The 27791-nt window shown below is 35.2% G+C and overlaps 1 protein-coding gene across 7 annotated transcripts; it reads left to right on the forward strand.

Annotated features, from left to right (window-relative positions):
• Positions 1–10288: 10288 nt before the first annotated feature.
• Positions 10289–27258, forward strand: LOC106768257 (large proline-rich protein bag6-B). Of its 7 annotated transcripts, none has more exons than XM_022783812.1 (18): positions 10289–10470; positions 12542–12669; positions 13995–14139; positions 14583–14700; positions 15398–15478; positions 16144–16271; positions 16359–16427; positions 16592–16753; positions 16880–16949; positions 17038–17213; positions 17366–17530; positions 17614–17685; positions 17759–17888; positions 17980–18372; positions 19677–20068; positions 20447–20521; positions 21338–21629; positions 26796–27258. In XM_022783812.1, the coding sequence occupies exons 3-17, from the start codon at positions 14017–14019 to the stop codon at positions 21362–21364; spliced, it is 2181 nt and encodes a 726-aa protein (XP_022639533.1). In that variant the 5' UTR covers positions 10289–10470; positions 12542–12669; positions 13995–14016; the 3' UTR covers positions 21365–21629; positions 26796–27258. The 7 variants fall into 7 exon arrangements, with proteins under 7 accessions (XP_022639533.1, XP_022639532.1, XP_022639529.1 ...); XM_022783807.1 differs by lacking the exons at positions 10289–10470; positions 12542–12669 and adding exons at positions 10940–11102; positions 26604–26645; XM_022783811.1 differs by lacking the exon at positions 12542–12669 and having other exon boundaries at positions 10290–10470.
• The last annotated feature ends 533 nt before the right edge of the window (positions 27259–27791 follow it).

Here is a 27791-nt window from a genome sequence, read left to right on the forward strand (position 1 = left end):
TTGTACCTAGGTGCGTGTGTGTCTTTCTTATGGAAGAAAAAACAAAACCAGTGACCAATGATTGAAAACGTACCTTTCACTAGTTTTGTTTCTTCTGTAGCTTGGAAAAACATGTCTTCGTGATGTGTTGCTTGCTAAAATTCTTCTGTAACCAAGTTCAAACTTCATGATCCATATTTTCTGTCAGTCATCTCATTCAATTGACAAGTAGAACTGTCTGCAGTAAAAATCGGTACACAAATAATATCTGAAATCACCCTTCACCTTTACAGTGATTAAACAAGCATGTGGTGGTAGTGTCGTTGGTAACTTACCAATCTTTTTAAGAGTAAATATAATAATCTTTATAGTACTATATTTTAAAGTATTATTGCAAAACAAAAACTCACTTCCACGATAAATGGACTCAAACTCAATGGTTGACACGAATGACATTATTTTGTGGTGAATTACTTAGATAAAGCCCGTGTTAATTATATTCACTCTAGTTATAAAATATGTTAGATGTTGATTAAATATAAACTCAATTTAAAATATATAAATAGGTATAAATTTTACTTTATAATAATTTTTTTAATTAGGTTATTAAATCTTGACTGTGTGTATTTTCTTAGATTATTTATTTAATCACAAAGGTTATTTGTTCCTAAAAAAAATAATAATATTGTTACTTCCAGAAGACCTCCTGAAAAGAAATTTGTTCAGTCTTCCCGAATGGAACAATGTTCACTGGTGGCGACATCAGAAGAACAGTATGTAACGATAGAAATACCAAGAGAATTAATCCGACATTGGCAACATGAAGGATACACACATCTACATTATGGGGCCATCAGACTCATTCTCTCTCTCCATGGAAGAAGAGGCCTTCCTGTTTCTGCCAGGGTCTCTCTTTTAGATTCTAGCTTTCTGCACTATGAAAATGCTGTCATTGGAACAGTTCTCACCACCTTACATGCAGGAAGCGTAGTCCTTACTATGTTTCCTAATTATAATGTCAGTCTNAGAGATCCAACCGTGCCCCAAAGACTTAAAGTGCAAGTACAGATAACGGGAGCCGGACAAGTAGCTGAAGCTCTTAGTGCAACACTACATCACCAAATTATCTATAGGTTGCAGAATCATGCAGTCAACCTATCTTCACCCTCAAGTACTGAAGGNGCTCTGTTTGTCATGGCTAACCCCCATGAAGAGAGCCCATCAATAGTCCAGATCCCCAGAAATATTTCCAGACAACAGTTAGAGGAATTGATTCCTCTACAATGGGTAACTAACTACGAAAAGCTACACGAAAATAAAAAACCTCTCCAGACTTTTGAAGCTACTTTCAGGAGATCAGTAGACGGAACAGTCAGAACCATTTTCAAGCAGATAGGAGATGAAGCCAACACCAGCTCCTCTCAAATTTTTCAGTCCATGATGATCCAACCAGTCACCAAAGAGAAGAAAATTCCTATCTGGGGAGTTCTTCCCAATGGAAAACCCATATTCACAGATAAAATCAATGGTCATTTCATATGGGATGNTGATCCCTCTATGTGTGACCCAGACTGTGAATGCAGCAAGGATGACAACAGTTCAGAAGACGATGAATCAGACGAGGAACACACAGATCATGAACATGGCTGCAGACCTTTTCCTTCTCCTAGAAGAAGATCAGATCCCTCCTCTGGGCCATGGATTGGCATTCATAAACCCAAAGAACCAGATCCTTTGTGGTTCCAAAAACGATGTGCAGAAATCCTGCAAAAAGAAGAAAGTTTCTTCTTCCCCACTAAGATTTCTCAGCCATTAATCCCTTGCTTTATGATTTCTGGATCNAATTATGAACAAGAATTTCCTTCTTTAGAAAGAACGGTAGATCCTACCACTAGGATCAGTACCAAGCCGAATATCTCTCCATCTGAGATAGGTCCTGATGGGAGGTCTAAACCTTTAACTCAAGCAGAAGAGGTGCTCAATTGGCAAACAGAGAATGCTAAAGTCCAAAACATCATGCTTAGAAGAATTGATCAAAAGATAGATGGACTCTCATCACAGGTGAAGAATACAGATGCAAGGTTAGAGCTTCTCTCTGAAAGAATGAAAGAACATTATGTTCATCTTACAGCAGAGATCTCCAGACTAGAAGAAAAAAAAAAAAAAAAACATTATGTTCATCTTACAGCAGAGATCTCCAGATTAGAAGAAGAATGGAAAAGAACCACATTTGGCGAAGCTTCCCATGCCACAGAAAGAGAGATCAAGAAGCTGAAGGCTCAACTCCATGACCTGGATCATTATATTGAATCAAAAATAAAAGAAAAGCAATCCCCATTCCCTGATACTCTTAGTCCTCCTCCTTTCAACCCATACCGGCCCTTATTCCAACCATCTTCCTCTACAGGTCACAAATCCAGACAAACATATTCTCTCCCCATCCTACTGAAAGAATCCAATATTTTTTCAAAATTCAATTTAAATTGATCCTTCTGAAAGACATAAAACAACCTTTTGTATACCCAATGCCCAATACCAGTGGACCGTACTTCCATTTGGCCTCAAAGTCGCTCCCTCCTTATTCCAAAAAGCCATGACAAAAATCTTTGAACCAATATTAGAAAGTGCTATCATCTACATCGATGATATTCTTCTTTTCTCCAAAGACATAGTAACCCATAAAAAATTATTAGACCANTTCTTCAATCTAGCCGACCAATATGGCATAATGCTTGCTGAAAAGAAAATCCACTTNGCACANTCTGAAATTGATTTNCTAGGGATGCACTTTTCTAAGGGTTTCTATCAGCCACAAAAACATATAGCAGAAGAACTCCTTAGATTTCCTGATCACTCACTAACCACCAAACAAATNCAACAGTTCTTAGGAATCCTTAACTACATTAGAGACTTCATCCCCAGAGCTGCAAAATATACCAGTCCTATGTCCAAACTACTAAAAAAGAATCCCCCTCCTTGGGGAAAAGANCAAACTGAAGCAGTGCAGCAAATAAAAAAGATAGCCCAAAACCCTCCNGCTCTTAAGATCCCTGGAGAAGGAAACAAAATTCTCCAAACAGATGCAAGTGATAGATACTGGGGAGCAGTTCTGATAGAAGAAATCCATAACAAGAAATTCTACTGTGGACATGCAAGTGGACAATTTAAAGAGGCAGAGGTCCACTATCACACCACCTACAAGGAAGCTCTTGCAGTCAAAAATGGAATAAAAAAGTTTGATTTCCACCTCAGAGGTTTTCAGTTCGAAGTACAGATGGACAACTCCTCCTTCCCAAAAATCCTCGAATTCAAAAACAAAATGCCTCCAGACCCTCATATATTGAGACTCAAGTCTCGATATGATTTCACCGTAAAACATATCAATGGCAACAAAAATATCATTCCAGATTTTCTATCTCGACCAACAAAAGTTGTGCAAATGATTACCGAGACTCACAATTTCCCTTTGATTTTCATGGTAAGACCTTTACCCAATTGTGCCAAAACCCAAAAGCTTTATCCTCCAGGGTTATCTTCTAGAACCCCAAAAGATATTTTGGATTGTGCAAAATCCAGATACTTCTTTTTCCTGCATGAGACACTAAGATTTAAGGCTATAAATCCCACTGCATTTGATCCCACAAATCTGAACGGAAATGTTTTCAATCTATTCTGTGACATTGGATGGGATCTTTGTGAACCCTCATTATGGGCTATATGGTGCAAAACAGTACAACATCCCACTCCCATTGCCTTGCAGACAAAAAGAGCCTATCAAATCTTGACAGATCCTCTCAAGCATGAATTTTTGTTTTGGACTGTACTCGAATGGTTTAGTCCTATCACCTGGTGGAGGTCAGAATTGGAACAAATACTTTCATATCAGGAAAATCAGAGAAAGACAAATGCACAAGCATTAGTCTCCATCTTTATTGTCTACAGGCCCTATGCAATCAACCCCTCTGGGCAATTGTTCTCACAGAATCACGCTTATACTTGGGGAACTTTCGAAGAATATCCATTAAACGACAGCTATAAAAGGTAATTAAAAAGACATCTTCAAGAGACTAATCTCGGTGGTCATTCCCCTTCAAACAGGCTAATCCCATCCAGTTCCGGAGGCAGGCAAATCTCTGTTTGCTCGGAGTATCATATCCCAGCACAATTGTTCCAGAGAACTGAGGATATGGTATCCCCTGAGGACTTGATGGATGAAGATTCAGATGACCCCAATCTCTCTCCAAGTCACGAGCCTATCTTTAAAGAATAAAGCTACTACAGGCTTATTGTACTAAAATGGTTTTAAATAATGTTGTAAGATAAGTGTGACATGTAAGATAAGGAATGTAATGTAGAAAAGATAAGATAAGTGTGACATGTAAGATAAGGTGAGTGTGACATGTAAGATAAGGTTTGTTATCAGGATAAGGTGGGCCCAAGGTAATCCACATGAGCCAATTACCTTAAGGAGAATCCTTATCCCATAAGATGTAAGATAAGGTTTGTAATCCTCTTCTCCTCTATATAAGGAGGGATCATCCTTGTGAAGAGGCAGAAGCAACTAAATAAGATCCTTTGAGTTTCTTCAACAACTATGAGTTTCTAAATCTCTCCTCTTCTCTCTCTCAAAAATCTTCTTCTTTATTATGTCTTGGTTCTAGGATATTAAAGAAGGCAAGGAAATGGCTTATTTCAGAGTAAATATGCTCTGCACTTGCCTCTATAAGAGGATCTTGTGCATCAGAAAGCTCCGAATATAAGGCATATTTCAGAGTAAGTATGCTCTGCACTTGCCTCNCTGCACTTGCCTCTATAAGAGGATCTTGTGCATCAGAAAGCTCCGAATATAAGGCATATTTCAGAGTAAGTATGCTCTGCACTTGCCTCTATAAGGGGATCCTGCGCATCAGAAAACTCTGAATATGGTCCTTGAATACCATTCTGGCAGGCCTGGATTTCCGGGTGCTCTTAGTGAGCTAGATTGTGCGGTAAATAATAAAGTATACTCTGATGGATTCATTGGAAAAGGGCCTAAAAATGATGGTGATAAAAGCCCAAAGTACTATGAATGTGTCGGTTATGCTGTATTATCTACTTCACTGCGTCAAATGGTATCAGAGCCTAAAGGAAAGCCAGTTTCCTTCCTTGTCTTCTCTAAAAACAGGAACCATGATATAATATGGAAAGGGGTGAGTAGAGAGAGACTTTACAACCCATGGAAACACCCACAGAAACACAACCTATTCTCTTAAATTCCTCTTTGTCTCTCCCAAACAATATTACCAGAACACTTTCCTCAAAGATCGAAAACCTAATAGAATATTCACAAGTCCCTGAAGACACACAGATCTCTGAGTCTTCAACTCCCCTACTTAGTCCGTACAATATCTTCAGAAGACGCAGATCCTCCATCCGATCCATTGCCAGACTCATCACTTTGGCCCAGATGATGCAGTCAGGGAAAAATTTGATTCCNATAGAGGTTTTGGTGATGAGCTCAGTTTTGAATATCTTCACATCAGCAGCCATAAAATATGACGTCTTTTTTGACCAGAGTTCTTCAGGAAGGATGTCNGGATTCATCATTGTCTTTTGTGCTCCAGTGTCAAAGCCACAATTTTCATTTGCCGACTTCCTCTCTTATCTTTACTAAGTATGATAGTTTCACTCATGACATATATTCATCTTTTGTTCATCCTCGTTTCAATCTTGACTCTCCTCTACATCCAACACATCAACCTTCATGACCAGTTTATATACCTCTCCTACTTTAATTCAATATGTCTTGCCTACAAACCCTACCCCTCCATCATGACTTGTTGCTCCTACTAGAACCATTGTCAACCTTGCAAAATCACCTCTTCCCAAAAATCTCACCTTATTTTATCTCACCCTAATTAGAAATCTATCATGCAGTCTGAATTGATGTTCTAATTAAAAATATTACCTGAAATTTGATTATGTGATATTGTGATGTTAATATCATTCATTATATGTGGGTTTTCATACATAAAAAAACAGTGGTTGCTTTGAGCAGGACACAACTCATCTTATATGTGATGGCAAGTCTCTAATTGCAAGTGTGGATTGTGATGATATTTTTATCATTCATCTATCTAGTAATCATGTACAACATCGACATGTACAACATCAACACACAAAACATATATTAAGATGGATATTCACTTTATTTGGAAAAAGATAACACGTGATCAAACATAAATTATTCGTGTCTCTTCCCATCACGAGATTGTTGACATCTTCACTAAAGGTCTACTTCGACTTCTTTTTAATCATTTTCGAATTTTTTTTTTAAATTATATTAAACTAACAACCTTTTTTAATAATATGATGTAGCTCCTTTAAAGTAAAAAAAATAAAAAATAATCTCTAATAATTGATAAAAAAAATATTCTAATTTATTATTTATTACACATATACATCTTTATTTTTAATAACATATAAAATATTGCAACTAAACGTCTTAACAATTATTATGCTATATTTATTTATATCTGTATATACATAAAAGGAATTGTATGTAGGGGTAAGTAGTGTATGGTCCATTTCCATTATAGGGGCTACTTTCAGTGTACAAAGTAGACAGTGAAGGCTATAAAGAATTAATTGAGTAACGGCCCTCTTGTCTTGCCGCATGCAATCGATTGGGCCCATTATGTTCGGCACATTGAATGCAATGCTATGAAGGGTCAATCTTACATGTGGGCTCACATGTTAGATAGTGGATCACTCTTCTGCACATATGGCCCAATTTGGTTCCACACATTGCGCTTCACCACAACTATTATAAGATCATGCAGTTTTTACAAAGCTCTGCATGCTACCTTTGTCTCTTAAAAACACAATATCCCCCACACCACTGCACAGTAACCAGTAATGTTCAAATCTATCATCTTATAAACCATACCTAAATAATATCACATTAATAGAATAATTATATTAATAAAACAATAATACATATATTTACTTATATTAAACTCACAAATAATTAAACATTAAAAGAAATTATAAAATGTTTCGAGGACTTAAATTTTCAACTAGCTTAACTTTTTTTATTGTAAATATTAAAACTATCCACGCTTACTTATCCGTATTATCATCTTGTTATAGTATATTTATATGGGTTTTACAATGTTAAGCACATATAAATTAGAAAAAAATAAAATTTGAGTTTATAAGATTTAGTTTCTTTAAAATGGGTTATAATTCATAAATCGATCTGATTCTTGGGACTGGATTGGATTTTAGAAAAAATGAAATTTTTTTATATGAATCAATGTTTAATCTCATCTATATAAAATCCGACTCATTTGAATTAAACTCGCGGTGAGTTCATACTTAGTTTAATTTAATTATTTAGTATTTTGTTTTTAATATTATTAGTTAACAATTTTTTATTATATTATAAATGTGGATAAAGAAAAAAAAACAAAATATTATAAATTTATCAATCGAAAACTCTAATCTTATAAATAGATAAATGACACAATGTGGTTTTGAGTTTGCTTTTGAATTACATTTGAGTTGTATGTTACTTTTTTTTTTAATTGTCTTTTTCTAGAGTAAAACTTATTTAAATTTGAATTACAAAAAACTGTAATTTCTTAAAATTAAAAAAAAAAAGAATTTGTAATTAAATAAATCAGTGAATCAACTCGTTTGATCCATCAACTCGTGAGGTTCAAATTTTTTCGACTCTTTAATAAACGAGTCAGGTTTAATTAACTTACTGGATGACAAATCTGCAGGGAACCAGACTGGATGGTCCGTTTTCATAATATTAAAATGGTTTAAACCTCTTTTTGGTCCCTAAGTTATGAGTGAATATTCAGTTTAATCCATGCTTTTAAAAATGTAAACCTTTGATTCCTAAGTTATAAAAAGTGTATCAAATGAGTCCCTTTTTAACTTGAAATACTGTTTTTGGTTGTTTTTTAACAACTGTTACATCTTTAGATTGCTCTGATTTGTTTCTTACTAAGAGCATTTTAGATTGCTCTTTGTACTTTGACCATTAACATAAAAAAAAAGGACTCATTTGATACATTTTTTATAACTTAGGGACCATCAAAGATTTACATTTTAAAAAACGGGAACTAAACTAAACATCCGCTTATAACTTAGGGACCAAAAAATGATTTAAACCTATTAAAATTATAGACCATCAATCCATACCCTCTTTAAAAAAAATTAATGCAAAACAACGTTCATAATTATTTATAGTTTTTATGTTATATAATAATATAAGAAAATCATATCTATAACGTATCTATAACACGATAAATGTATTATATTTTTTGAAAAACTATATAAAAAAAATTAAACTCACCATACTTGCATGCTAATCAGAACAAAATGTCTGTAAGAAATACTAATACATAAGTTATATTCAGATTTATTTTAATAATGATGAGACCTTACTCAATTTTTTTTTCAGATTTTTTTCACTCCTGAATATAGTTTTTTTTTTCACTGTATTGCTTCATGTGTGTGTGTGTCTAAAAAAATTAATATTAATATATTTTTATTCAATTAAATGTAGACTATATTTAAGAATAAAATTTAATTAAAATATTATAAGGACTGTTAATTTTTATTGGCATGTAAAATAGTATTTAACAAACTAATAATTTTTTCCAATAAATCAAAATTTTGTTTAGGAAAAAGAGTTATCTCTATTTTTTTACTAACTAATTATAATTTTTTTCTTCTTATTTTCTTCTTGAACATATTTTTAGAAATCCAGTTTGCCATATTAATTAATATCCATTAGTCTATTTTCATCTTTTATATGTTTTGTGTACTGTGCATGTCTCGTTGTGTATATTTTAAGTGGTAGAAGAAGTGTGCTAGAATAAGCTAGTTGAATTTTTCTCCCTTTCATTACAACAGTGTATTATATATAAAGTAAGAGCTAAAATCCAAAATATAAAACTTCTTGTGTTGTTCACATAAGATATTTTTTTTTGTTTTTCATTTACCGTTAAAAAATTAAAGTCACCAGTATACTTTTGAAACAGAAATACTTAAAATTTTTAAAAAATTGAAATACGATAAATTTTTGAATCTTAATGGATTGAATTTATTTTTAAAATTAAGTATCTCAAATAAAATAATAGAATTAAAAAATGATAACCTAACTAATATTTTTAATCATATAAAAATAAATTAATTACTTTTCAAATCCATATAATAAAATAATATCAAGAATTTCAGTACGATTTAATTAGGTTGAAACGAGTTTTTCAAAGTTAAAGATAATAAACATCTATTTAAGATTAATAGTGTCTAAATAAATATTAAATGAAATGGCTTTATTATTTATTAAAAAAATAAATATTAAATTAAATTAATTATGACAATTTAAAAAATAATTTTACATCACAAAAATATTTAAAAAATAAATTTTAAATAAAATTATGATATATCTTAATGTAAATTGTTTTATTAATAAATAAAAAAGTCTTGATTTAAAATTTCCAAATCCTTACTGACAATAACTAAACGCAATCAAATATGCAAGCCTTGACCACGTCAATTGGGCTGAACAAACATTGAACAAGCTAAATCCAAGCGGTGTTACAATGTTTGGGCAATTGCTTTTTGTAACCCGTCATATTTCTTTATTCACCTAGTAATACAAGGAAAATACTTAAATATTCATTACTATTGCACAACACCACCACTGTCACGGTCGCTGTCTTTTCCACCATTTTCGTCGTCACCAGACTTCTACTGCAGAAAGAAAGAAAATGATAAAATAACTCACACTGAAAATTAGCCGAATTCGATCAAATAAATATTGATTAAAAATCAATAAAATTTGGTCATCTTAAATTGTCTAGACGATTCCGATCGAAATCAATCAAATGAGTTTCATACAAAAATGAACCGACTAAAAATACAAGTCAAAGTTTGATTTAATTAATAATAACCAAACTAAATGGTAAGTTAAAAAAATATAAAATGAATTATTTTTAAATTAATGACTAATTAAATTATAATTTTAGAAATTCAACTAGACTATAAAATAATAGTACAATTAAATATTTATTATAAAAAAATAATTTTTTAGTTGAATATATTAATTCAGACAGTTAAGAAACTATACGTTAACTTGGTAACTGCTGAAACTCAAGAAGACATAACACAATCTTGAAACGCAGATTTTACAGCAACTAAATTTGAAACATAATATCGTTTCTTCAAAAGAAAGAAAAAGTAAAATAAAATAAAATGGCGGCGACCGACTCATTTACCTTAGGACAAGTCGATACCAAAAGGTTGGTCACAATCCAGTGCTTCGGGTTGCAGAATACAACTCCATGCACTCTACATTGATTCATGTGAAAAATCCCTTGTGGAGTGCGAAACAGAGCGGTGAAAGCGCCAAGGCTGCAACACCCACTCCCTCCCTTCAATCCCTAATTCCCCAACTCCATCACTCACTTCTCAACCTTCTGCTCTCAGGTAGTTTCATTCTTTATTCACTCTCCTTTCTCCGCTCATCAACTATCTCTTTCGTTTCCCTTTCTTCTCCGATTTCGGCTTTCGATAACAGTCACTGTTTTCTGTTTCTTCCGTTTCCGATTCCCTCACTGACCATTCCATCCTAGGGTAACAGCTTTTTATTCTCCAATTCTTTGTAACTGTTCATGTCCAATTACTTGCGATTCGCAACTAGGTTTTCAGTTACACCCCGAACGCCTTCTCACACAACGTTATATCTGTCCAAGAGAGTGAAATTAGGTTCATGCATTTGTTTTCTTCGTGATAGGATTGTTTGGGCGATCCGCGTTTTGTTACAGTGACTCTGTTTGCTTAATTATTTTGATATCTTCGTGTGTGATGTTTTGATATACTCTAGAACCAATCAATATCTATCAAGTAATTCCTGGTTTGCCCTATCTTAAGGCAATCTGCAAACTGAATACCTGATATTAATTCGGTTTTTTCTTAATTTTTCAATTTTTGGATATACATTTTTATCTGCGAGATGGGAATGTGCCTGGTGTCTTTCGTTTGGCGTGTGTGACATTGTGGCTCGTAAGTTTACTGATGTGTGCTGATAAGAAACTAGTTGAACTGTGTGACCTAAGAAGGTACTGTTACGTAAAGGGGATTTTTTTGGATTGCATTTCTTTTTTGTGGCTGGTTTCATTGCTGAGGTTCTGCTTGTTGTTATATCGATTATTTTTTATTGCTTCAAAACATTTAGTTGGGTTGCATGCCATGTTTTTATTAATCATGTGAATATAGGTAATGGTAAAGGTGTAACTAAGCCAAAATTACATATCTCTTAGAGAGTGCCGAATCATAAAAAGTGAAATTTGAGCTGCTTGGTTCTGTGTAACAATAGGCTTCCTGCACAGGTTTTATTTATCCATGTCATCTATATTTTCTGAAATCAATATATTCTGAAAATAGAATATGCATTCTTCTGGGTCAAGAGCTCTTCTGTCATTGTGACGACCATTCTGTTATTTATTACAAATAGGCTTCTTTTATGATTGCTCTGCTGCACTGCAGTCAATACCTTTCATTTCTTCATGCAATCTTATATGTTTGAAGCTAGCTGTTCAAACATATTTAGTGTATTAATATAAAGCATAACTACATAAAATGATCTTACAATGTTGTCAAATAACCGTTATAGCCCCATGACAATGCTATAATGAAGCTATTTTTACCCTCCGCCATCATTATTTTGTCAAGGGAAGCCCACTTGCAATGGCGTGTTTATACGCTAGAAGTTTTGACCTCCAGCTATATTCCACCATCTGCTATTGATAACCTTTCGTTGTCACATAATGCCAGGGGCATTTGTCTGTTTGATACAAGAGAACAATGAGGAGACGATTTACGAGAATAATTCAAATTTCTTTGTTTTAACTAACCTTTTACTTTTTGCTGTGGATGTATTTACTTTGGCAAAGTTAAGAAAGCTCATCTCTGAATGAGTTGTTTTATAGATCTTTATTTTTGTATTACACTGCCCATGCTCTAGAGTGAAGATAAAGTGTTCCTACTTAACTCTTCTTCAGCTTGAGTTTGAAGTTGTGCTTTAAGTTCAGTTTACTGGGATTTTCCATCTTTCATTTGCTATGCTGATATGTTGATGCAAGGACTAGACCATATGGGCTGGGCTGTAGATGAAGAATAGTGTAGGCTCTTATTCACTCCTATCAGCATGGATTTAAGGCATAGTAGTCAGTCACACACAATAGTGGGCGGAATTGTGCTGGTGTTGCACCCTGCCGCTCCTCTAATGGCCATCACATTTTTCCTGGTCAATGGAGTGTGTTTCTTAGCCAAAATCACAGTTGGAGCTGGTGTTTTGCAATGTTGTTTGTTACATGGCTGCTATGATATGGCAGATTTTTGCGAACTGCCATAGGCAATTCGTAAAGGGAGGCATGCTATTGTGGCGCCATAGGCTGCAATGGAGTGTTTATCTACTTGAATTTTCGCCTTCTGTTACACAGAAGATGTGTTGGAACTCAGCTTTGCCCCTGAAACTAGTATTGTTTTGTGGTTGCAGCCCCTTGCACCTTCTCCTCTGCCTGTGATCTTTGCCTTCTGTCTCCTTAGAAGGCAATTGAATCTTTTACAGGGTGAGATGCATACATGCCAGGGTCTTTGGGTTACACTGGTACAGTAAACAAAAGGGTTAGTGCTGAGGGAATTGGGTCAATGGGCCCACATGTATTTTTCTTTTTTAATTTTTGGTTTTGGTTTGCTGTTATTAGTTGAGTTCCATTTGACTTCTCTTATTTATTTATTATTTAAAGGATAGCAGTATTATTATGATAAGCTGAATAGTAGTATTGATAAACTAATAATAATATTGAGTACATACGACAACAACAATAATAGCCCTCGTATCCATGGCTTTTGTTGGTATTTACTTGTATTCGTGTCTCTTACTAGTTCTTCGTCTTAAATTGACACTGATTATTCAAATAGGTGGGGCTAAATTGATGAGCTCAGATATTAATGAATTAACCGAACATGCTTTATTCAAGACACTTTGAAATTATTTTTGTTAATTATGATTGTGGTGAATTTTGAGTAGTTTTTGTCATTATTGAGAATGTATATGTATGTTGATATACAAAAGTCAGTAGTGGTCAGCTGTTATGCCATGTTATTCAAGATTAATAGTTATGCTTATAAAAGTGCTTCTGTTTGAAGTTTGCTTCAATTGGTTTGGGCCTTAAGGGCACTTTCCAGTAGTTCTGATATGAATTTCTTATAGTTCTCAATATTCTTTGTTATCGATTATCTAATAAATTACTTAATAAATATAGACTCTCTTTCTATACATTTCAAAATGTTTATGATTTTTCATTGAACAAACACAAATCCAATCTTATCTTGGTTTGTCTAGTCTAACCTTTCTTCTGGGTGGTCTTCTCTTCCCAACCTAATGGGGTTGATGGAGTAGTGTCAGCCCCGCATTTACTGGGTTGCAATACAACTCGCATTTATTTATAAATAAATAGTCTCCCCCCTCTTATCTGATTACCCTTTGGACTGGTTCTCCATATCATTGGTTTCTTGTGATAAGATTTCTACCCAGGCAGTTAGCAAGCCTGCTTTAGTGCTAATGGTGTTTTTTCTTTTCCAAATACGGCAGTGTACACATCTTTCCACTTTGTATTTTTTATTGGTTTGTCTAATTTTTCTTATGCGTCAATGTATCATAGCCTGGTTTGTCTATTCTTTCCTCTGGATGGTCTTCTCTTTCCAACCTAGTGGGGTTGATAGGGGATTCTTAGTCCCATATTGGCTGGGTTACGACACAACTCCCATTTATAGTTGTGGGAGTATTGATTGTGTTTTTGTTTTTCCCACTACGGCAGTGTACATTTCTTTCTTTTTTGTATTGTTTTGTAGGTTTCACATGATTTTCTTATTAATCATATATCTTTGAAGAAGAAAGAAATATTGGCAGACCTTTTTATGGCTTTTATTATATTTTCATTTTACAGAGTATTACGTGGTACGTGGAGAATGGGAAGTAATAGCACTGAAAAGATCCCAATCAATAACAGTGCTGAAAGTTCAGAAACCACTATTGAAATAAAGATTAAAACATTGGATTCTCAAACGTACACCCTCAGAGTGGATAAACAGGTGTTTCTTTGACTCTGTATAATCTTTCTTGACTTGCTTTTCGAATTTCTTGTGAAGGCATTCTGTTTCTGTTTGTAAATCTTGCTTTGTGCACTGCCTTGCTGTAGAAACATGATAATCGATAAAAAGAATTAAGTACCTGTTTGTTTTATTACAAGAAAAAAATCTTTTATGAAAAATTGTAATAGTTAAACAGGCTTTTCAAAATAGGCAAAAAAAAAAACTATAAATATTCTCCAAAGCATGAAAGGAGGAGTAGCTTCTGAAAAAAGTTCCTGAATGAATTGTCAATAAAACCACTTTTTTGCTAATATGTTTGGTTTTTAACGCAACAATGTTTAAGATATATGATCATAAGGCTGCCTCTTTGAATTAGCTGACAACTTGCTTGAAGATCTGTTTCTAATTGTCCTTTTCCTACAAAAATATTCCCTGTCCTGCAGATGCCAGTCCCTGCCCTGAAAGAACAGATTGCTTCTGTAACTGGGGTATTATCTGAACGGCAACGCCTAATTTGCCAAGGAAAAGTTCTGAAGGATGATCAGCTCCTGTCTGCGTATCGTATCCTGTTTCTTTGTCTTTCCACTGTGTTGAAGGACTCACAAAGGAAGCCAATGTAGCATTTAAAGAGATGCTATCTTGCCCTTAAGTAGTTGTTAGTTATGGAGAGAAGACTTGGATTTCAGAAATACAAAATGATATGATATAATATGGTGTTTCCTTTATTTTGTGTTAAGCTTGTGTTCCTTTTACTTGTCTGGAAAAGGGGTTGTGTCCTTAGCTTCTGTAGTAATTTTTTAATGCTCTTTGATAAAATTTCTTGTGTTTGTAAAACATATGATCCGTACTGTTTAAGTGTAGTAATCAGTATTGTGATCAATAATTTCGTCAAGAGTTTAGATTTTGAGGCAAAAAGGCTGCAGCACATAAAAGTCAGATTGCTAAGAGGAGACACTGCCATTACAATAAAATTTTCCATCGAGTGGTGACTTTTGGCTTTTGTGCCAAATTACTCGAACCTTTACAGAAAAGTCTGAAGTTGAAATATAGGCCCATCCACCCATGTTATAATTTGTTTGTTGTCCAAATATATTAATATTATCTCAATAATTAATGTTATGAACAAAAATAAAGAAGCACACCCTTGTGGATGATTTTGTTAGACACAAAGCCATTCTGTCTTGTCAAAGAAGTTTTGATGCTGTAACTGCATCACTATTTTTTCATTCAAAATGTGTTTCCTCCTTAAAACAAGTAGATGTTGAAGATGGTCACACCTTGCATCTGGTTGCGAGGCAACCCGACCTACCACCACCAGGAAGTCTGCCCAATCATTCAGGTTTGACGTGATTATGTACAGTATTATCATTTGCTGTTGTAATTGATGTGGAAGTTATGTGCTCTAGTTTAGTAGGATTTATAGTGAAGGTTTCTTATTTCTTGTTGTAGCAAATCTTCTCTTTAAGTAGAAAATTGGTGAAATTAAATATACCTGGTCTTTCTTGCAAAGAAGATATTGTTGTAGCTTGAAACTTGTTTGTTTGTTTCCATTTTACACCTAATAATAAGCATGTCTGGGGGAAAACATGAATTGTAATTCAACCAGTAGGCAAAGTAGGTTTTTGACTTTTTAATTTCTTTTTGCCTGGAGAATTAAACACCTTAATAGTGCCATTTATCTGGTGCACCTGCAAGAATTAAACTAGGTAATTAGTTTAGTTTTACAAAATTTTTACCTGATTGCGTTGGAAAATATTTTCTAAGAGCATGCCTTATTTGTGTAAGAAGAAATTCAAGAAGTGGCATCTTGTTTGATAATTTTCCATTTGGGCACTGGCAAATTGTCACTGTTATATTTTTTTTCTTGAAGGGTTGTTTCTTAAAGGGGTGGGGAACTGAGTGAGGAATTTTCTAGTTGATCTTGTCTTGTGGGTTACCTTCATTCTCACCTATAATAAAAGGAGATAAGGTATACTGACCTCCATACTTACCTCCATTTTGTAGTGACTGAACCGAATTCAAGCTCAAGCCTGACAGGCCTCAGTCACAGTAGTCAAGTAGCCCCTGGTGTTTTTATTGAGACTTTCAATGTGCCTTTTCAGGGTGATGGAGTTGCACCTGAAATCAATAGGGTATAATTCAAATTTGAACAATAGGGGGCACATTTAGGGTTTTCTTTTTCGGTTGAAAATTAAATTTTGATCTCATTCTCTGTGCAGATCGTTTCTGCAGTTCTAGGATCCATTGGACTTCAAAATTTTGCGAGTGGTGAAGGGATTGACGTCAGGGTAAATTTAACTTTCCGTATATTAATTCTCTTTCCATTGGGTATTGGAGTGGTATGATGAACTTATGATGTGTGACCAATAAAAATGGTATTTGCTTGTCTTTTTATGTGAATATTCATCTGAAACTCTTTTCATGACAACTGGGCATATTGGATTGAATGAAGGAGCATGATTCCCAAGGCTCTGGGAGAATTTCAGGCTCTAGTGGAATATTTGATTCATCTCATCCTCAACCCGAACAATCGGGTTTTCGGGTTTTGTCTGATAGATCACGTAATGCCTTTGGAGCTCCAGCGACAGTATCTCTAGGGTCTTTGCAGCCTCCTGTATGTGCTAAATCTTTATTTAATTTCTTTCAGGTGTACCTATTCTTTTATATTTGACATTTTGAGTATTTTCCTCTCTAGTTGACAAGATATCAAACAATTTATTTCTTAAATATGGCTTTGTAGGTCATTCCTGATTCTTTGACAACTTTGTCTCAATATTTAAGTCACATAAGCAATGAATTTGATGCAATTGGTAAGCATGCCATGTTGAATCTAATAGTTATCCTTCACTGGCTTCTGCTGCATTATTGTTCTTTGAGAATGACACAGTTTACATGCAGTGAGAGAAGGGGGGAATATTGCCCAAGCAGACGAGGCTCAAAGGAATGTAGAAACTAGACCTATTTCTTCACGTTCGGCTTCAGCTCTAGAAGGGTTTTCATCTCCCACATTGTTGGCAGAGGTTCTGCTTTCTACCAGACGAATGATTGTTGAACAAGCAGGCGAATGCCTACTTGTGAGTTTTAAAACATCCTATTAGATTTTTCTTCTATGTTTGCCATAACTTTCTTCCTGCACTGTTAACAAGTAGGTATGTGGTGTTATATAACTATTTTCTTTATTCTGCTAAACATATAAAGTTGCCATGTTCATCGTGTACTTCCACAGCAATTATCAAGGCAGATGGAGAATCAAGCTGATGTAACCGATCCATTGTTGCGGTCAAGCATTCAGTCTAGGGCTTTGAGGACTGGAGTTTTGTTTTATAACCTTGGTGCATTTTTACTCGAGCTTGGTCGCACAACCATGACACTGCGTTTGGGTCAAACATCGGTAGGCATGGTTTCCCTCTCTTGGTATTTTGTTAGTCAATTGTTAGGTTTGTGGTTCTAAGTACTAATTAACTTTGTCTGCAGTCTGAAGCTGTAGTTAATGGAGGGCCTGCAGTTTTTATATCCCCAAATGGTCCTAACCATATCATGGTTCAGGTACTTTTTGTCTTTCTATCGTTCTTGTCATGACAACTTTACGGCTTTTGCTTATTGACCTGCATGGTTCCAGCCCCTTCCTTTTCAAACTGGAACAAGCTTTGGCGCTGTTCCTGTTGGAGCTGCACAGTCTAGCTCAAGTTTAGGTAGTGGACTTGGTTCAAGCTTTTTCCCTAGGCGTATAGATATACAGATACGACGAGGTACAGTATATATATATATATTTTAGTTTACTAGGTTCTGGTGCTTTGCATTATGTTTTTAACTTACATGTAGCATCATTTCTATTATTAGGTGCCTCATCAACATCATCCAATACCAATCAGGAAGAACGCAATGATACACAACCTGCTTCGGTACAAAGAAATCCAGGTGAAAATCCTGTTAATCAGGCAACCTCTAGGCGTCCAGATGCTTCTTTTTCTGGGGAACCAGGAGTAAGGTTAGTGCCTATTAGAACCATGGTTGCAGCAGCAGTACCGGGTCCTGTGGTCCGTCCGCCTTCAGAATCATCTGGTAATTCTGTAGGTCTTTACTATCCAATTCTTGGGAGATTTCAACACGTGTCTTCGGGACATGTAAATAGTGAACAGAGATCTCAACATTCAAGTCAGCATCATGCTGCAGTACCATCAACTACTGATTCCATGTTGGAAAGGCAAAGCACAGATGATTCTACAAGAAATGGTAATTTAACAAATGTCTTTCAATATCTGAAACCGCTGATTGCTTCATGTTACAAGATGATTTCAGATTATATTTGATTGCAGGACGTGATCCAAAGCTACTTTTTTATAGTTTGTTAAAATAATCAATGCTTACTTATTTTGATTGAAGATGTAGTGCTCGACAGTGGTACTACCCAACCCTCCCATCCCTTATTGTTGACTTTGGATTGTGATTTCATAAGAGAAAACTGGAGTTTGCAAACATCACTGCAAGATTGTCACCTCTAATGAACAGTTGACTAACATTTTCATCAAATCTCTATGAGGACCAAAGATTGATGACATTTGTAGCAAGCTGGGCACATACTACCTATATGCTCGGCTTGAGGGAAAGTGTTATAATTATAAAAATAAGAAATTGATACTTTATAATCAGGAATATAGTTGTTAGGAACCTATTTATTATAGAAATAGGGGTTCATTCTAAACAAGTGTATCCAGATTATACATGTATTATTAGGAACCTTTTTTTTTTTCTATTCCCATTATTAGAGGATATCAAATCTTTTCTATTCATTATATTGATTCCTTTTTGTCAATATTTATAAAGCATCCCTGCGGTAACATACAATTTCAGCTCAATGTTTCTCTTACCTAGAGTTTCTATAATTGTTAACAAAATAAGTTGGAAAGAAATAATATAAAGTAAAATAGTAATAAGCAAAATCAGACTACTTTATATTTCCTATAAAGTTTAAAGACTTAAATATCCTCATCGGCACTATGATATATAGGAATATCATAAGATAGAAAGCATTTCAAATGCTAATTTATTGTTTCCTAAACACTTGATGATAATGTCCCTTTCGTTTCCCTAAGAGAGATGACTGATATTTTTCAGTAATTTAGTGGGTTCAACTAATTAATGTCTAAATTTATCCTATCCCGGATATGACATTCTTCTTGATAGCTATGAACTAAAGATATCTTCCATATTATTTTTACGATTGAATGATTGATTAAACATGCTTTCTAAGCATTCTATTGAATTCAATAGGCTCGGTTCATTTTGGCGAGGAAGATGTATTGCTACTTCCTTCTTTTACTTCCACAAACCTTCTAAAGTGTATCATTTGTAGCCCAACTTTGTAATCATTCAATTGGTTGCTCACAAATTCATCAGAGTTTGTGAGCAGTCACAACCTTTGTTCATATAACTCATGGTTTACTTATTTTGCCACTTATAAAATTATCTGATATATACTTTAAGGATCTGACGCATAAATTTGATTTTAGTTAATTTGTCATTGAACTTGGTTGTAGTAGGATCCTTATCAACTCAAAGCACAAGACCGGAGCCATCTAATTCTCGTGTTGTAAATATCAATATTCTGGCTGCCAGTGGACCCCAAAACAACCAAGAACCTGAACGGCAAGTACCAAGCAGTGTACTTCAGTTATTAAGGTCACTCTTTCCTGGTGGAGAAATTCATGTGGAAGATTCAAGTGTACAAGGAATAACTGCAGGTTCTGACTCAGATCATGCTGCAACATCAAGGGGGGCTGCCCAAGTCCCCGAAGCACAACCTAATGCCAGTGAAGAAGGAATATTTTTGTCAAATATGCTCCGTGAAATCATGCCAGTCATATCTCAACAAGTAGGGTCAGAGGGAAATCCTTCTGAAGATCATATGGCTCAAGCTTCTTCAACCCAGGTGTGCAGACTTAATTGTTTGCTTTCCTTATTCTATTTTTTATTTGCTTGATTATATTTGTTATTTGGTCAACATCAACTACCAAAACCTCTCTCGCACATTGTGAGTGCTTCTTGACTTTTGACACACGTAGGGAATATCATATTTGAAAGATTTCAACTTTTTTATCTTTTACTCAAATCCCTCTGGGTGTCACTTTCTCCAAGGTTGCTGAACAGATGTAATATAGCAAAAAATTCAGGCGAGATTATGCAGGAGACTTTTCTTGATGTTTTTTCTTGCCTTGTTCAACCAGATTATGTCTAGTGAAATTGAGTATTGTAACTGCGTCTTCAATGAAAAAAGAGAAAAGAAACTGATCAGCCTATGTGCATGCAGGTTGAAACTGATGTCGGGACATCACGCAGACCAAGTGATTCTGACTCAAGCCCCCCAAATCCAAAACGTCAAAAGGTCTCTCTTTTACTTTTGAGTTTGTAAACTGTTCTTGTGCACTATTTATTTAAAACCTCAGTTTGGATTAACATCCCAGTTCTAGAATGGACTGCATGTGCCTAGGATTAGAACTGTTAATAAATGACAATAATACTACCAAAAGCCTATTCATTGTAAAGAATTCTGTAAAGAGGCCATTTAATTATATATACTTTCTAATGGTTTCAATTGAAGAGTCGTTACTGATCTACCCCTGCCTCTAATTATTTGGCTATCATGTCATTTGATGAGCTCTTCTAATGAAGATTTCTATTGGTTTTGTTTTCACATGCCTATATCATCCTAGGTGTGATTCTATTGCCACCTTTTTCTTAGTAAATATCACTCTTACTTCCTCTCCTACCTATTCCTTTTAGATGTTAACTTATAATTATGCGTATTAAATTTTGTAGTTATTAGAACATTCAATGTATTTGTATTCCGTTATGAAATTGAAATTGATAGGTTTAGTGGTAGAGTTTATAATAGGAGAAACAAATAAGGAGGTAGTTATAACCTCCTTTTGTTGTAACAGGCCTAACAGAGACTATTATATATGTAGTCTGTGATTAGGTTATTTTTAGTTTTTTGGAGAGTTTTGATTGTTAGGAGGGAATGAGTAAGGAGAGAAAGGTCCTCTTGAAAAACCTTGGTTCTTTGTATATTGTTGTTACTTGTTTCTACTACATTGGTAGCGCAAATTTATTCATAATAAACATACAAGAACTGTTTTGTACTTCTGTAATTCTGAGGGGTCTATCAATAGGTATTCAGAGCTACTTTCTTGGTCCTTAGGGTAGTGGTGTACGAGGCTTTGGTTAGCACCGAAATGGAAGCAAGACCAGAGGCTTTGGAACACATGTTTCAAGAATCCATGTGCGACAGAGATAGTGGAGAATGAACAACATGAGCGTATGCAACAAGTTTGGTCTGACATCTCGATGATTTCATAGGCAGACTACCCAAAGCAAAAGGAAAAGACACCATTTTTGTAGAAGTAGACAGATTTACCAAGTATGCTCACTTTTTTGCTTTATCACATCCCTACTCAGCACAAGAGATGGCTCAGCTTTTTGTGAATGAGGTGGTAAGATTACATGGGTTTCCCTCTTCAATAGTTTCAGATAGAGACCAGTTATTTCTCAGCCAATTTTGGAAAGAAATTTTTAAACAAGCAGGGACTAAGTTGAAGTATAGCAGTGCATATCACCCAGAATCAGATGGTCTGACCGAAGTGGTGAATTGCTGTCTTTAAACATATTTAAGATGCATGACAGGAACTCAACCTAAACAATGGCTCACTTGGCTACCTTGGGCTGAGTTTTGGTTCAACACCAACTATAGTGCCTCTTCCAAGATGAAACCATTCAAGGCTCTATATGGATGTGATCCACCGCTCATTTTGAAAGGCACAACCATTCCAGCTAAGGTGGAAATTGTAAATCAGGTGCAAGAAGCAAGGGATGCAATTTAAAAAACGTTGAAAGATAATTTGGGCAAGGCACAAGAGCAGAATAGGCTTCAAGCCAATAAACACAGGAGAAATGTGGTTTATCAAGAAGGAGATTGGGTGTTTCTCAAGATTCAACAATATCGGTTCAAATCTTTAGCGAGAAAATTTAATGAAAAATCAAGTCCTTGCTATTATGAACCTTATCAGGTTGTAGAACATATTGGCCAAGTTTCTTATAAGTTGCTTCTACCAGAACTCAGCCGCATTAATCCAGTTTTTCATGTTTCCTTGCTTAAACCAGCAGTGAAAGCAGTGCAATCACCTCAGCCTTTGCCCCCGATGGTGTCTGAAGAATATATGTTGGAAGTCACTCCAGAAAAGTTGCTTGACACTCGTCTGAATGCATAAAGTGAATTGGAAGTTTTGCTCAAATGGCAACAACTTCCTGAGATGGAGAATAGTTGGGAGTCTGCTGCGGCTATCAACAAAGACTTCCCAGATTTTCACCTTGAGGACAAGGTGAAACTCCTAGGGTGGGGTATTGTAGGTTCAGTGGTAGAATTTATGCTAGGAGAAATAAATAAGGATGTAGTAATAATCTCCTGTTGTTGTACCAGGCCTAACAGAGACTATTATATATGTAGTCTGTGATTAGGTTGTTTTTAGTTTTTTGGAGACTTTTTATTGTTAGGAGGGAAGGGACTTAGGAGAGAAAGGTCCTCTTGGAAGACCTTTGGTGCTTTGTACATTGTTGTTACCTGTTTCTACTACATTGGTAGGGCAGATTGATTCATAATAAACATACAAGAACTGTCTTGTACTTCTGTAATTCTGGGGGGTCTATCAGAAATGAACATGTTTAAATGCATACAGAGTGCGTTTGTACAAGATATTTTCTTAACCACAATGATTGAGCTTATTGGGTTTGATAATCTTTCATAGCGTTAGTTCCATTCTCCTTGCTTCCTAAACGAGGGGCAGAGGGGGTGAGTAATTACAAAATTCAAAGGCATCCCAACCCTTAAGTGGGTGAAAGCTTCAGTATTAGAGGTTGTATAATAGGGAGTGTGAGTGCAAACCTGATATCTGATTCTCTTTCTTTCTAAGGATGTCCCAGGGAGTCTGCATTCTCAGTGTGGGATCCTGTTGGATCATATCCCCAGTACTGTTTTCAGGGGAGGAAAAAGTTTTTGATTGTCTTGTCAGGCCCAACCTGATATGATCTAGAATAAGTGTTACAGAGCCCAATAAATGTAAGGCCCAAGTGCCTAAATTATTCAAAGACTGTTTTTAATTAATTAGATACTGGCCTAGAGAGGCTCATTATGCCATATGTACGATGGTTCCTACAGTCTGAAGGAAATGAAATATCTACCCTTTACTTTTTTTGTCTTCTTTACTTTTCTTATGCGTATTCCTTTCATACGTTAATTTGTAGTGCTGCTTAACAATTTTGTTGCTTCCGTCCCATCCACCAAGGAGACCAATCCCTTAAAAGCATCGATGACCTTTTGTAAGCCATGCAGTCCCCCACACGGAAGCTCAAGGCAGCTGTCATCAACTACTACAACTATCTTTCCACACCATTGCAACTCATGAAACTTTTCTATCAACTTTAGAATCTCTCCGACACCAGGTTTTACTGCTTGTATCCATACTTTAACCAGCCAATCACCTCCAAACATGACACCCTCACCTCAACCACAACAACTTTACCTCCCTCTCTATATGTTCTTACCGGTCACCACTAACCCACCTTTGTCATGCATTACTCCTTCAGGCTTTCCAAAACTTTGCTCCCTTCCATCCCCCCAAACAACACACACACATCTCCACTTGACCACAACAGCTATTCCCCTTACACACTCCCCTACTAACCTCAACACCCTCAACAACCACCCATTGTTGTTCCTACAACCCTTCCCTTTTCTCCCTTTCCTCAACCTCCATGTTTCTTCCACCATCCCAAATTACAACTAGCCTACTCATGATGGTCTAGAACCCCTTGATCAACTTGTTCACTCAACCATACACTGTGATTTCATTTTGTCCCCTCCTCTTTGAAAAGATATGCAATAGAGTACTAGGTCTACCCATAGAGGTCATTCTAAATTGTTTCATTTCTGGTTTAATCCCCAAAATGCGCCATGAACTTGCTATCCAAAAGCCATTAAATTAGCAAAACTAATTGAGGCCAAAATTAAAGATTCTAGGCCTCCCCCAACCCCCTTCCCATAGCACTAACTCCCACACCCCTACCATCAGCATTCTAATAGCAAGAATGTTGAGCACGACTTATGCTACAATTGTTATGAAAAATTTACCCAACTCACAAGTGCACCCACTCCCGAGTTTTTATTTTAATTAATGATGAATCTTTTGACATAGATGACATTGATGATGTGTCTTCCCCTTTGGTCCCTAAACCCCAAACTCCCCCAACCTCCATTACACTTACAACTCTCCTCGGAAGCTCTTGCTGGCCAACACTCTCTACAAATACTACACATATAGGGCACCATTGACAATTCTTGTCACTTGCAAATGCCATTTTACTTAATACCCATTGAGGGTGTTGATGTCGTATTGCTTATTGATTGGCTACACAATCACTCCACTTTACTACCAATTTTGCTATACCCAACATCTCCCTCACCCATTCCAATACTATTTTTACCCTCCAAGATGACTCACCTTCCAAACTCCAACCAATCTCTTTCTGCCGGTTGTGCCACCTCCTTTGTAACAAATTTATTTCTTCACTTCACGTCCTCACGTTTCAATCTCTACACATTACACCCATAATACTCTCACCCTCCAATATTCCACTCCCTCCCATACATCACAAACCAAACTTAATATAATCCCCACCTTAAGTTCAATCTCTCATAACCACTCACGATTTAGTTTTTTTCCTACTACAAGGCCTTACACCAAAGCATCCCCATTATTACCCACACTTCCAAAGAGATATCATCTCCTACATCATCCATGATATGTTAACAAAGACATTGTTACAGGTAGCACCAACTCTTTTTCTTACACTATTGATGAACTCCTGGTTGAGTTATATGCTGTTACAATTTTTTTATGAATTTGATTTACACTCAACCAAATCCAAGTATTTCCTGAAGACAGACACAACAACCTTTCACACAACGGGTGACCATTACAAATTTTTGGTAATGCCATTTGGCCTTAGAAATAGCCTTTCTCTTTTCAATCAGCCACGAGTGATTTACTCAGGCCACATTTACACCGATTACTCTTTTTTCTTTTATATATATATATATATATATATATATATATATATATATATATGGTTGGAGCCACACACTTATGGCATTCATTTCCCTTGCCTCACTTACTTATACTGTCCTTCTGTTTCCCATTAAGCCTCTCCCTTCACCAATCTCCTTTGTTCAAGCTAAATTATATGGACCAAATTACCTTCACTAACACTACCTAATTTTTCTAAACCATTGTGCTTGAAATTGATGCCTTTAGTGTTGCCATTAGTTCAGTTCTAGATCAATATGGAGCTCCCTTGGCCTTCTTTAGTCATAAAATTTGTCCTTGTATTCGATCAGCCATTGTTTATTCTAGGGAGGTTGATGCCGTGACCAAATTTGTCAAAAAAAATGGAGACTATTTTTTAAGGCACCCTTTCCACGCACAAATCTGATAGAGTCGCATTTCTCTTTTAACTAAAGCAGTTCAAACTCAATATAAAAATTGAACTTCTTAAGTACGGGGATTTCAGTTTTAGATTTTCTATGAAGTTGGAAAAACAAATCTTGTGCTGGATGCACTCTCCAGAAAATTTTCTAAACCCATCTTCACCTCCATATCCTCATCTGTTCCCTGACACTTTTACCAAGCTCCATCAATTTTACACTAACCACCATAGAAGGCAAAATGTTAATGGGCAAATTCACTTCCACTATCCTCAAGCACTTCAACTGTGCCAACTCATACTGTTACCAACTTTTACGACTAATACTCCCTAACGGCGGAAGATATTGTTACCTAACCCAGTAAACACAAGGTCCAAACACCTAAATGGTTCAAAGATATGTTTTGATTGATGAAATGTCTTCCTTTTTGAAGCATATGGAGACCCATTAAATGCAATCCTGTCCCCAATGTTATACGTATTAGTATTCCTAGTATTGGAGGGAAATGAAAAATCTACTCTTTTCTATTTTGTCTTTTTAGTTTCTTTTACATATTCTTTTCCTGGGTTAATTTGTAGCGCAGCCTGACAGTAAGCCTATCAAAGATGTTTTATCTGAACATCAGAATAGATTGTGTTTATCTTTTAATAAAGACCCCACTGCAAATTGTTAAAGGTTCCACATTGACTAATAATATAGTCAAATTATATATAAAAGAGAGAGTAAACATCATCTTGTAAACTGATTCTGTGAGGTTGCATAAAACTTGAAGTCGACATTGTAAGACATTATTGTCATGGTGAGTCTCTACAAGTTTTGAAGTGTGATATTGAAGTATAAGCTGCAGTGAATTTTATCTACTGGTAATTATGATCTCTGGATTAATTTCTGGAAAAAAATCTTGTCGACAGTTTTTCTCTTGTTTATACAGATTAATGATTCATGAAGGTTGATGTTTTTATTTGCCCACACTGTAAGTTGTATGGACGTTAAATGAAAACATGGGCGTTAAGTATCTAATAACATTTCTGCAAAATGATCCTAATGCAAGTTTTGAATTAATTTTCGTTACAATTTCAACTACAACTGCAAGTTTTAATATTGTCATGGTTTCTTAATGCAGATGGAGTGAAATAGAGGATAATGTTCAGTGTGCGGTCATGGAAGATTACGATCACGAGAAACAGAATTTGGGGTGAAACGGAAGATGTCAATATGGTATTAAGTTCATTCCTAGGTTTTTATATGAAGCGTGATTTCATTTTCTCATGCTGTAGACAAATTTTAAGAAGACTGCTCTCCGAATTATGTGACAACTTGTACGTTACTGGCATTGGAATTGAACTTCCCCTAAGTTCGGTTTATTATGCTTGGAATTGGTAATAGAATTCAACATTAGAATTGAGATTAGTCATCTTATAAATGAAATTTGGCGTCCTAGAGGTCTTTATTGAATAACTGAATCAAACATTTCTCTATTTTTAGGAATAATTTTCATTTCAAGAAAGCAATAATTGAGATGCGGGTATACTGTACCCGTTCTAGTTACCTTTTTCCAATAGATGATATTGGTCTGTATGTCTTAATATTGCAGTATCCTTTTATTTAATTTAGTAGTTGCCTGAAGTAGGACATTTCTTTTATTAAACCATCAATTTATAGTTATAATGTTATTCTTTCTTTATTTTGGTTAAAGTAAAAAAAAAAAAGATAGAAGAATTAGAAATAATGTGAAGTTATTTTCTAATTATTAATAGTTCTTTAAATTAGGCTTTACATTTGTTTGACACAAGTCAATAGGGATTAAGTTTATGGATATTCATTATTTGTAAAATTACTTGTATACTTTTGTTACTTTCAGAATTTGTATGTTTTGTTATTTTAATCATTTTCCCTTTTGCAATACTGCGATGAATTTTAGCGATTTGGGGTCACCTTCATAATAAGCACGACTTTGCATAATAGCTGTAAATATATGTTTCGTATAATAAGCGGTTTGATTTTAAAAATGCAAATATCGTAAATCTTCGCTATCTTAAATTTTAATTTGAAGCCTATAAATAAACACCAGAAAAAGTCGTTTGGTATTTTTTTTTTTTTCAATTTTGTCAGTTGTAAA

The sequence above is a fragment of the Vigna radiata genome, chromosome 7 (assembly GCF_000741045.1).
Source record: "Vigna radiata var. radiata cultivar VC1973A chromosome 7, Vradiata_ver6, whole genome shotgun sequence".
Taxonomy (NCBI): Eukaryota; Viridiplantae; Streptophyta; class Magnoliopsida; order Fabales; family Fabaceae; genus Vigna; species Vigna radiata.